This window comes from Muntiacus reevesi, chromosome 4, assembly GCF_963930625.1.
Source record: "Muntiacus reevesi chromosome 4, mMunRee1.1, whole genome shotgun sequence".
NCBI lineage: Eukaryota > Metazoa > Chordata > Mammalia > Artiodactyla > Cervidae > Muntiacus > Muntiacus reevesi.
This window is the reverse complement of record NC_089252.1, coordinates 108,997,501-109,009,579: the sequence shown is the minus strand read 5'-3', so window position 1 is coordinate 109,009,579 and position 12,079 is coordinate 108,997,501. Positions and strand designations below refer to the sequence as shown.

At 42.4% G+C, this 12,079-nt stretch overlaps 1 protein-coding gene and 1 pseudogene across 1 annotated transcript in view; both read right to left on the bottom strand.

Moving 5' to 3' along the window:
• Positions 1-12,079, bottom strand: part of SLC25A20 (solute carrier family 25 member 20) — a 35,074-nt gene that overhangs the window by 22,501 nt on the left and 494 nt on the right. The window contains exon 2 of the mRNA XM_065933755.1: positions 3,245-3,337. Coding sequence (XP_065789827.1) covers positions 3,245-3,337 — 93 coding nt within the window. The remainder of the gene's footprint in view (positions 1-3,244; positions 3,338-12,079) is intronic.
• On the bottom strand, positions 7,353-7,726 carry LOC136167829 (adenosine 5'-monophosphoramidase HINT1 pseudogene; annotated as a pseudogene).

Genomic DNA, 12,079 nt, shown 5'->3' with positions numbered 1-12,079 from the left:
CTGACGTCTCCGTCACTGAAGCAGGGAAGCAGTGTGTCCTCTGATCTGTGACCCCCTTTCCCCAAGCAAGGAGAGCTTTAAAAGGAAGAATCTTCCCATTTATCAGAAATGGTTGTCTTCTTATATACTGCTGGAGAAACTGAAAACAGCTTCTATTCTGGAAGGCAAACTGGCAACATGTAGCTTACACCTCCATCAGAAAACTACCTGTCTGGAAACATATTCTAAGGGAATACTCAAAGATATAAAAAAGAATGACATCAGACATTTATTAAGCACTGCATTTTGGAACATTCCCAAATAGGAGATTTATGAGACAAATTACAGAAACCTCGTATTGGACTATCACACAGCCATATAATCACATTGTAACATGAGAAGAGATTACTAAATTGGGGGAAAGAAAAAGCAGGCTATAAAACAGAATGTACAATGTGACTTGCTTGGGGGTGAGATTACAGGTGCTTAAGAAATTTTTGTATTTCCCAAGCATTAGGACCTGAGGGGAGTTCCCCAGTGGCCTAGTGGTGAGCATTCTGGGCTTTCACTGTGGTAGCCTGGGTTCAGTCCTGGGTTGGGGAACTGAGATCACTCAAGCCACCCAGTATGCCCCCTCCCAAAAAAGACACAAGATTCTTATTGTTAAAAACAAGAGCAAGATTGCACATCAATTTTCACTAGTACATTTAGATAATGAAACTGACTATGTAGTAGCCAATAAATAGACAGACAAATAGACATTCCAACCAAACAAGTTAGTGTAACAAGGACGAGGAAGATCTGGGACCCAAGAGACCAAGGGTTTGGCCCAAGAGAGGGGAGGGGTGTTCCCAGGAAGGTGTTGGGTACGACGGGCCTGGGAAGAAGCCAGTCGACATGGGAGTATGGGACATAGGACTCCAGGAGGAGTTTGTTTGTTTTCTAAGAAAAACAAAGCAAACAGCAAACATTGGAACAACAGATGATAAGTGTCAGGCAGTGTGGAAAACCAAACAAAAAGGTATTCTACAGCACATTTAGGACACAGGACAACAGAGGCAGAGGCTCAAAGAGACACAAGCAAGAGAAACTGACACAATTGTGCAGGCAACCTCAAGAAAAACAAAAAGCGGTAATGAAAAGCGCACTGAAGGACATTACTTTGTTAACAGAGAAAAAACATACATAAAGTTGCAATCATGAAAACAGTGAACTCTATTAAACCACAAAGGATGATGAAAATTATTGGGCAGAGCAAAAAGAGGAGCTACTCAGAAATGTAAGAGTTACAACCATCTACCACAAACAGGTAGCTAAAACAGTTTTAAATGGATAAAATACATGCATGCAGCTAGGTAAAAAACAGCATTAATAACAGAGAGCTGAGGGACTTCCCTGATGGTTCAGTGGTTAAGACTCTGTGAACTTTCACTGCAGGGGGCAGGGGTGCAATCCTTGGTGAGAGAAGTTCCCAAAAAGGGAGGAGGAAAAACAGTAACTGAGAAAGTAGAAAGTAGCAACTTCTAAACAATTGGGTGGGGGGCTACTTTGTTACAAGTCCTTCAATAACAAACTAAGTGCTTGTATCATTTTAATACAAAATAAGGGCTAATTTTAAAAAAACATGTTACAGTTGCTCCCAACAGGAAATAGCAGGAGAAAAGGGCAGGGGAAGGGGATGCTACACTCTGGGAAGGTCCACAGACCTAAGCTGGAGAACCCGACTCACTGCAGACTCTGGGCACTCACAACCCATCTTCTTTCCAGAACTAAAGGGCACAACTGTACTTGTCAGCACTCCTCCCAGATCCTGCAAAGGTCTAACATTGCTACAGGCTGTAAGCAGACTCTCCAAGGGCAGAGAAAGTGAAGAGGGAAGGGTGAACAGGAAGAGAAGGTTCTGAGAAGGATCTGCAAAAGCCCCTCGGGACAAAACCCTCCCAAAGCCCCTCCCACAGCTTCCCACCTGGCTGAGAAGGATGCCCAAGGCCTGGAGGGCCAGCGACTCTCAACAACTCCAGCCTTCCTTCCACTGTCTGGCCCACCCAGTTCCATGCAGTACAACCAATATCCGTCCAGTAGTACCAGAAAGTGAGCTCAATCTGGCACAGTGAAACCCAGAGACAAGCACAAATATGGACTGAGGAAGCCTCTTCGACACTGCAGGGAGTTGGGTTTATACATATAGGGTTATCATTACCATCTTTTTAAATTTCATATATATGAGCTGGGTTTATACAAGCCACTCTCACCAAGCCTCCAGCACCCAGCACATTGCCAAGGCGCTGTACAGGTGCTCAGTAACATTTGCTGACCAAGGGGCATATAATCCTGTCTCTCTGTAAGGGCAGAGAACTCTTAGCATACTGGAAGCTCAAAGCCTCCACTGGACACTGATCAGACTCCATTCTGGGTGATGAGAGAAAGATAGCCTTACAGAAGAAAAGACGGCACCATCTCCAGCATGGATGATTGGGTAGATTCTACTTCCAAACCTTCCTCCCACACCTGGGTCCTGCAGGGTCCCTGGGAACAGTTTCTCCTCCTAGACTGAGTCCATCATTTACCAGCATCCCCTCTTTGTCTGGGTGATACCTGCTTCTTACTTCTGTATATTTAACAAAGACTATATATTTAATATTTATTCACATCAGAGTTATATTTTCGGCAATGAAGGAAAAGTTCTTAACAAGGTGTTGCTACCTATGTGCTGATGACATCAGTAATAAGCATCACTAGTCATTAAAACTTCTAAAATCCCATGTTTTCACACTAAGAAATACCTGAAAAATGATTATACAATTCAATAATCTCACACCAATTTAGTTTCCTTGTCTATGGGTTTGAAGACCCTCTCGTTCACTCTCTTTTTTCCTCAGACAAGCTGACTTTTCCTCCAAATTTTACATGAACTTCTGACACTGATCCCTGTCAAACAGACTGAACCAGCTTTGCATTTTCTTCTATTTCATGTCTCCAATTATTCCTCACGAATTCCCTGTGGTCTAAATTTTGCCTTCCAAGAGAGACAGAACCACTTTATTAGCTTCATTCATCCACATAAAACAGTAACTGTAACTCTCAAACACTCCAAAGCGATGACAACAGAAGGACATGGGATGACACGGGGATGAGAGAGCCAGGCACGTGGGCCGGACCTCCTGCAGAGCCATGCAGTCACCCAGTCCCCCGGAGAAGTAACACTCCAACCCTCTGAAAATGTGTTCCTCTGAATAAGAAAATGCCCAGCACCACGATTCCATACCTCTCTCATCAGAGTCTTCCGGAAACAGTCAAAGGTGCCAGAATACATGGGAGGCTGTCCAGGCAAACTTGGGGGCTGCGTCTGCAGTCGGACCTAAAACCAGAAGTTAAAACACAGTCATATCCCAGAAGCAGAACTGCGTGTCGGAAGCAATGACCTGACCATCTGCCAGAATCTCATCAGAGTAAGCGGCTCCTGTGTGCACGTCTTCAGCATTCCCCTTATCTGCTGGATCCAGACTTCTCTTTCCTCCAGTTTATTCCAACCTTGTACTCATAAGTCATCAGTAGCATGCTTTTGAAGAGTGAGACAGTTCCTCTGATTTCCTCAGCCACTTTTGCTGTTTATTTCTTACCTAACGGATCCCACGGTGACCAAATGGAATAGGTATGACCAATTTACCAATGAGGAGACTGGGTTCCCTGAGGCCCAGTGATGTGCCTCAAAATGTGATGTGCCAGTAACTAGACCTGGCTGATGCAAAGCTCAGCTCAATTCCAGGCACTCTCCACACCCATCTGAAGTGCTTTGTTGGAGGTCAGGTAACATGCTTGACAAAGATATTTTGGAAAGAGGTGGATTTAATCCTGCTTTCCTTGGTCATCCTTCTCCACCTTTCGGTGGATTCAATGCTTCCAGCTGTCTCTCTTTAAATCTCCCATCTTAGCACTCCATCCTTTGTCTCCTTTTCTACTCCAGGGGTCCCACTATCCCTTTCAGAAAACATGTTCCAAGAGCTCCAGCGGCGCGATCGGTTAGCACACGGTACTTATACAGAAAACACGTTCCAGGGCTTCAGCTTATGTTCAGTGATGACTTTTACTCAGCCATCTTCAGACTTTCTCACCTCACTTTTTGGGCTATATTCCACTGCCTGGGGAAGCTCTCCCTACTCAAATCACCTCTAAAATCTCATCCTTTCGATGCATGTCCCATTTGTCCCAGAGCCACCAGTCTACCCTGTTTCTCAGGATTTGAAACTCTAGCATCCAACTATTTCCTGTGTTTCTCCTCTTATCCATGTGGGCACCAAGGCTAAGGGAAAGTTCTTTCAAGATGCTGCCAGGATCCTAATTTCTTCCTCTCTCCATCTGAAGTCTTCTTCCAGGCAAAGTGCTTGCCCATTCTTACCCAGTGTGGTGGTTTTCAAAAATGCCCATTAACTCTTTGATACTCCTGCTCTTCAGAAGTTAAACCCTAAATCCCCTCCCCTTGGATGTGATCCAGACTCAGTGACTCACTTCTGTCAAACAGAATGTGATGATATTGATGCTATGTGACTTCCAAGGCTAGCTTCTGCCTGTGTCCATCTCAAGTTATCTGCTTTGGGGAGTCCATCACTATGCCATGAGGATACCTACACAGCCTGAAAAGGCCATGTGTAGAGGAAACAAGGCCTCTTCTCAACAGCCAGCACTAACTGCCAGCAGGTGAATGAACCATGCGGAAGTCAATTCTTTAGATGAGTATAGTCCTGCCCAACATCTTGTTGTTGTTTTTGACTGGAAGGGAGGGTTTTTGGTCCAGTACGGGGTTGCTTTTTCTTTTTTTTTTTTTAAAGCTTTATTATGATATAACTCGTATACCATAACATTCACCCATTTAAAGTATACAGTTAGAGGGTGTTTAACAGTTGCAGAGTTGTGGAACCTTCATTATAATCAATTTGAGAACATTTTCATCACCCCAGAAACACCACACCCATTAGTAGTCATTCTCCTCTTCTCTCAGCCGCTGGCAATTACTAAGCCCCCTTCTGCCTCCATGAATTTTCCTATTCTCTATATTTCATACAAATGAAATCACACAGCATGTGGTCTTTCACATCTGGTTTCTTTTACTTAGCATAAAGTGTTCAAAGTTCACCTATGTTGCAGAATGTATCGATTCTTTATTCTTTTTATTGGTAAATAATATTCTACTACACAAATAAACTATGTTCTGTTTATCTGCTCATCAGATAATGACAAATTACATTTTCTCCACTTTTATTATTATGAATAACGGTGCTACAAACTTCTGTGTACAGGTTTTTGAGTGGACATATGTTTTTAGTTCTCTTGGGTGTTGTATGGGTCAAGATTCTCCAGAGAAACAGAACCAATAGGCTATGGAGAGTTATTTGTTTGTTTGTTATAAGGAATTGACTCACACAATTATGGAGGGAGACAAACCGCAAGATCTGCAGTCAGCAAGCTGGACACCCAGGAAAGTCAATGAGATAGTTCTATTTCAAGTGTTAAGACCTGAGAACCAGGAGAGCTAATGGTTAAGTCCCAGTTCAAAAGTTGGCAGGCTCAAGACCCAAGAAGAGTTAACATTTCAGTTAGAGTTCAAAGGCAGGAAAAGATCAACATCCCAGTTCAATCAGTCAAGAGGGAGGAGTTTTGGGCTTTTGTTCTATTAAGGCCTTCAACTGACTAGATGAGGGTCACCCACATTAGTGAGGGCAATCTGCTTTATTTAGTCTCCCTTAAATGCTAATCTCACCCCAAAACATCCTCACAGATATACCCAGAATAACGTTTGACCAATATCTGGACATCCATGGCTCGGTTGACACATAAAATTAATCACAATAGGAGAATTGCTAGGTCAGATGTTAATTCTGTTTATGTAACCTTTTGAGGAACTGCCAGACTGTTTCCCAAAGAGGTTGCACCATTTACACTCCCAGCAGCAGTTTATGAGTGTTCCAACTTCTCCACATCCTTGCCAACACTGACATCTATTTTTTATTTTGTTTTTAATTATAGCAGGTGTTAGGTGGTTATCAGGTGGTATCTCACTAAGATTTTGATTTATGTTTTCATGATGGATAATGATGTTGAACATTTTTCATGTGTTTATTGGCCATTTGAGTATCTTCTTTGGAAAAATGTCATTCAGATTCTTTGCCCATTTTTTCCTTTCCAATTTTTTTTTTTTTTACTGTCATAAAATATACATAAAATTTACCATCTCGATCATTTTTAAGTGCACAGTTCGTTGATATTGGGCTTCCCTGGTGACTCAGCTGGTAAAGAATCTGCCTGCAATGCTGGACACCTGTGTTTGATCCCTGGGTTGGAAAGATCCCCTGGAGAAGGGAAAGGCTGCCCACTCCAGTATTCTGGCCTGGAGAATTCCATGGACTGTATAATCCATGGGGTCACAAAGAGTCGGACACAACTGAGTGACTTTCACTTTCACTTTTCAGTGATGTTAAATAAATTCAAAATGCTATGCAACCGTCACCATCATCCACAATTCTTTTTATCTCTACCCACTAAACAATAACTTCCCATTTGCCATATATCCAGACCCTGGTAACCAGTCTACTTTCTGTCTCTAAGATTTTCTGTACTTGAAGTACCTCATATAAGTAGGATCATAAAGTACATGTCTTTTTATGAATGACTTAGTTCATTGAGCCTAATGTTTACAACATTCATCCATGTGGTTGCAAGTATCAGAATTTCCTTCTTTTTAAGGTTGAATAATATCCTATTATATGTATAGGCCACATTTTGCTTATTCATTCTTCCATTTGTGGCCACCTGGGTTGCTCCCATGTTTCAGCTATTGTGAAAAATGCTGCTATGAACGGGGTGTACTAATATCTCTTCAAGAATCTGCTTTCAATTCTTTTGGGTAAATATCCAGAAGTAGAATTGCTGGATCATACGGTAATTCTATTTTTACTTTTTTAAGATAGTGGTATACTGTTTTCCATAGTGGCTGTAACATTCCCAACAATAGTGCACAAGGGTTCCAAAGTCTCTGCATCCTCCCCGACCTTTGTTATTTTATTGATAGCAGCCATTCTATTGGGTATAAGGTGGTATCTCATTATACTTTTTAATTGCATTTCCCTAATGATTAGTGATATTGAACACTTCTTTCATGGTTTTTTCCAATTATATATCCTCTTTGGAGAAATGTATATTTAAGTACTTTGCTTATTTTTCTTTTTCAGACCATGCAACAATCTTTTATTATGTATGGGTTTTTAAAATTATTTTTGCAATATCTCCATTCACAGGCAGAAAAAAATAATTGTTTAGCATATTGGAACTTGCAAACCTGATCACTGCATAGAGAAGGCAAAATTATCCCTACAGCATGCTTAACCAGGAGGCCAGTTCATCTGCCAACCTTCGAGAACATGGAGATGAATGTGATAGACAGACTGGCCCCCATCTGAACCTTCATTCACCACCATTCGATAGCCCTTCAGGCCCAGATCAGCAGCGCGTTTCTTGCCAACAATCATCAAATGCCCATTATTTCATCATCATCTTCTGCTGCAGAAATCTAGGATATATGTTTCTTTAGTATCACAAGAAAACGTGCTGGTGCTTGAGGAGAAATGTCATGGAAAGCAAAACACTGGTCATCCTCATAAATGATTTCAGCTGGGATTTCCTTGCGAATCATTTTCTTGAAGATCATGTCGCCACCAGGCCAGGCCACCTGAGCCTTGGTGATCTCATCTGCCATCTCTGCCTCCCTCCCATGCGGCCGGCTGGAGAAAAGGTCGGGAGAAGATTTTGCTTATTCTTATATTGCGTTGTTTTTTGTGTTATTGACTTGTAAGAGTTCTTTTATATATTCTGGATCCCAGACAACATCTGCAACTTCACAAGAAATCCTTGAGCCAGACTACCCACCTAAGCTGCTCCCCAAGTCCTGTCTCACAAAGATCAAGAGAGCTGACAAATGTTGTCGTTGTTGTTTTGACTGCACTGTGCAGCATGCAGGATCCTAGTTAACCAACTATGGATTGAACTCGAACCCATGCCCCCTTGCAACATGGAGTTGCAACCACTGGACTGCCAGGGAAGTCCCTATTGTTGTTGTTTTAAGCCACTAAGTTTTGGGGTAAGTTGTGACATTGCAAGATAACTGATACACCCAGTTATTATATTTCTGCAGTCTTTTTCCTGCTCTGTGTTCTACTTCCTAATCCTTCTCAGTTTGCTATCATACTAACCTTTCCAAGACACCATTTTCATCATGCTCTTCCTCTATTTATTTAGGTTGGTGCAAAAGTAATTTTGGTTTTACATTGTTGAACTTTGCCATTTGATATTGAAATACATTCTTCTTTTTTAAATTTTTTTGTTTTGGAATACATTCTTAAATGTGGTTATATTATACATCTTTAATGTACATTTGCTGCTTTATGTTTTTGCTAATGAATTGTTACTTACTGTTTACTTTATATGTATCCTAGACTATGGAAAAGATGTTAAACAAAAAGCAAATGCAAGTGATTTTCTCATACTAGTTCAAAATGGGTCATAAAGCAGCTAAGACAAATCACAGCATCAACACTGCATTTGGGTCAGGAACTGCTAACGAACACACAGTGCAGTGGTGGTTCAAGAAGCTCTGCAAAGAAGATGAGAGCCTTGAAGATGAGGAGCACAGTGGTCAACCATTGGAAGCTGACAAAGACCAACTGAGAGGATTTGAGCACTGAATTGATGCTTTTGAACTGTGGTGTTGGAGAAGACTCTTGAGAGTCTCTTGGACTGCAAGGAGATCAAGCCAGTCAATCCTAAAGAAAATCAGTCCTGACTATTCACTGGAAGGACTGATGGTGAAGCTGAAGCTCCAATATTTGGCCACTTGATGCAAAGAACTGACTCATTGGAAAAGACTCTGATGCCGGGAAAGATTGAAGGCAGGAGGAGAAGGGAATGACAGAGGATAAGATGGTTGGACAGCATCACCGACTCAATGGACATGAGTTTGAGCAAGCTCTAGGAGTTGGTGTTGGACAGGGAAGCCTGCCATGCTGCAGTCCATGAGATCACAAAGAGTTGGACACGACTGAGCAACTGCACTGTACTGAAATGAATTGAGAAGATCATCAAAGCTGATCCTCTTACAACTGCATGAGAAGTTTCTCAAGAACTCAAGGTCAACCATCCTACAGTTTTTCAGCATTTAAACCAAATTGGAAAGGTGAAAAAGCTCGATAAGTGGGTGTCTCATGAGCTGATCACAAAAAAATATCATCATTTTGAAGTGCTGTCTTCTCTTATCCTATGCAACAACAGCAAACCATTTCTTGATTGGATGGTGACATGGGACAAAAAGTGGATAGCATACAACTGTGATGACCAGCTCAGTGGCTGGACTGAGAAGAGGTTCCAAAGCATTTCCCAAAGCCAAACTTGCACCCAAGAAAGGGTGATGGTCACTGTTTGGTCATCTGCTGCCAGTCTGATCCACTACAGCTTTCTGAATCCTCGCGAAATCATTATATATGAGAAGTGTTCTCAGCAAATCAATGAGATGCACTGAAAACTGCAATGCCTGCAGCCAGCATTGGTCAAAAGAAAGGGACCAATTCTCTGTGACAATGCCCAACTGCACATTGCACAAACAAAACTTCAAAAGTTGAATGAATAAGACTACAAAATTTTGTCTCATTGGCCATATTCATGTGACCTCTTGCAACCGACTACCACTTCTTCAAGCAACTCAACAACTTCATGCAGGGAAAATGCTTTCACAATCAGCAGGATGCAGAAAATGCTTTTTAAGAGTTCATTGAATCTTGAAGCATAGTTTTTTTTTTTTTTTTTTTTGAAGCATAGCTTTTTATGCTACAGGAATCAACAAACTTATTTCTCATTGGCAAAAAATGTGTTGCTTGTAATGGTTCTTATTTTGATTAATAAAGATGTGTTTGAGCCTAGCTATAATGATTTAAAATTCAGGGTCTGAAACCACAATTACTCTTGCACCAACCTAACAAATTTTTCATTCTTGATTTTGTTAGGGCTTTTGTTAGTCCTGCGCTCTAGGCAATGGAGGTGACATGCAAAGCTGAGGAGTTTATGGAACATAACAGTAGACATGTCCAGAGGCTCCCACTGCTTTACATCCAATATCCCTTACTTGGCCTTCAGATTCTCCATGGTCAGGCACAAACTCCTCAAGTTAGTAGAAAGAGAGAGAGAGATGGACCAAAACTTCTGACTGATACCTTTTTTGTGATATTGTATAAATCCATACCTGTCTCATCATGACATCCACCATTTAGGCCCAGCAAGAACATTAAAGTCCTCCATGGCTGGTCTTCTTTTACAGCCTGGTTCAGACTGACAAGCCTATATCCACCTTCAGTCCTGCCTCCTCTCTGCCTGGAATATCTGGGTCTCCCTACTTCTCCAGTTAGAACTCAGCCAGCCCTTCACCACCCACCATAAAGTCTTTCCAAGCTGAAGAGCTCCAGCTCTTGCCTTTTCAGACCACTGTTAGTTGCCTTGGGTCTCTGAAAGTGTCTCTTGGCCAAGCTTTGACCAGAGCCCACCTGGCTCCCTAAGGTCAAAAGGACAGTAGTCAGCAATTTGTGGTTTGGGCTTAAATCAAAAGGAGACTGTCTGGTTACTAAAAATGCAGTGAGGGCTTCCCTGGTGGTCCAGTGGTTAAGAATCCACCTTGCAATGCAACAGATGCCAGTTCAATCCCTGGTGAAAGAAGTTCCCACATGCCATGGAGCAACATGCCTAGTGCCACAGCTACTGAGCCTGGGTGCTGCAACCAGTGAAGCCTGCATGCCCGAGAGTCTGTGCTCTGCAACAAAAGGAGCCTCTGCTATAAGAAGCCTGTGCACTGCAGCTAGGGAGTAGCCCCCGCTTGATGCACCTAGAGAAACCCACACACAGCAACGAAGACTCGGCACAGTCAAAAGTAAAATTAATTAATTATTTTTAAAAGATACAGGCTTTAAAAAACGCAGTGAGCATTTTCAGTCATTTACATTTCAGGACACAGATCATCCTTCCCTTCCTCGGAGTGACAACTGATGGGGAGGAAGGGCAAAAAGATATGGAGGTAGGAGCGACACTGGTATTAGGGAGCAACAGGATTTTGTTTTTCTTTAAAGAGAGGCCCCAGATAACTAGAACTAACAAGATCAAGAGTAGAAAGAGAGGTCAGACAATTCTCCCCTACATGAGTGCTGCTTAGAATGACTACTGTTGGGGAAGCCCTAACACATATGGCACTGATCAACTACTGAATAAAACATCTGATTTCATGCTTCACAGTGCCCAAACCAGCCCGATGGCTTTAATCTTAGTCTTGTGATAAAATGACCCCAGATCCTCTTCTAGATGAAAGGCAGCAAAGAGCCTGCTGCCCAGACTTGCTCAGAGAACATCACCAAAGCAATTTGCTTTGGTGGAGGAAACCCAATTCAACAATCCAAGAAGTCCTCTACCCAGGCTTCCCACTTTGCAAGACACACAACTGCTCTCCACAGGCTCACCCTGGCCATGAACTGTCAATTTTCTCCAAGTGTGTGCAGAGATAAGGTTAGACAAGTAGGATGAAGTTCTGAATGCTAAGTCATAGGGTATGGACTTTGGTCTCCAGTAAGGACTTGCTGAAAGTGCTACAGGGGAAAGAGTCGATGTGCAATGAGAGGATAATCAGGGAACAAGCCTTGATGAGTTTCCACCTTCCCAGAGCCTCAATCTGACCATGGCTTCCACACCAGGTGTTGCGAGGATCAGCCTGGCCCTGGGCAAAGCTGATCACTTGATTTCCTTGGAAGGGACTCAGTCACTGAGGGCATTGTTGCTTCCCACAGGAGACCGCTGAGGTTAAGGAGGGGCTACAGACTGAAGATGGTTAAGAAAGGTGCAAAAGACATAGTGCCGGAGCACTCTGGCTCCAGAGAAATGTGTCAAAAGACCTATCTTGAGTAACCTGCTTTTAGCTCTCTTCCAGAAGAGGGATTTACAGATGACCTGTTTCAACCTTGCTGATGTTAGGGTTTGCAGAAGTTAGAACTTTGAGCAGACGTTTTTTCTTTACCATCCCCAAAGT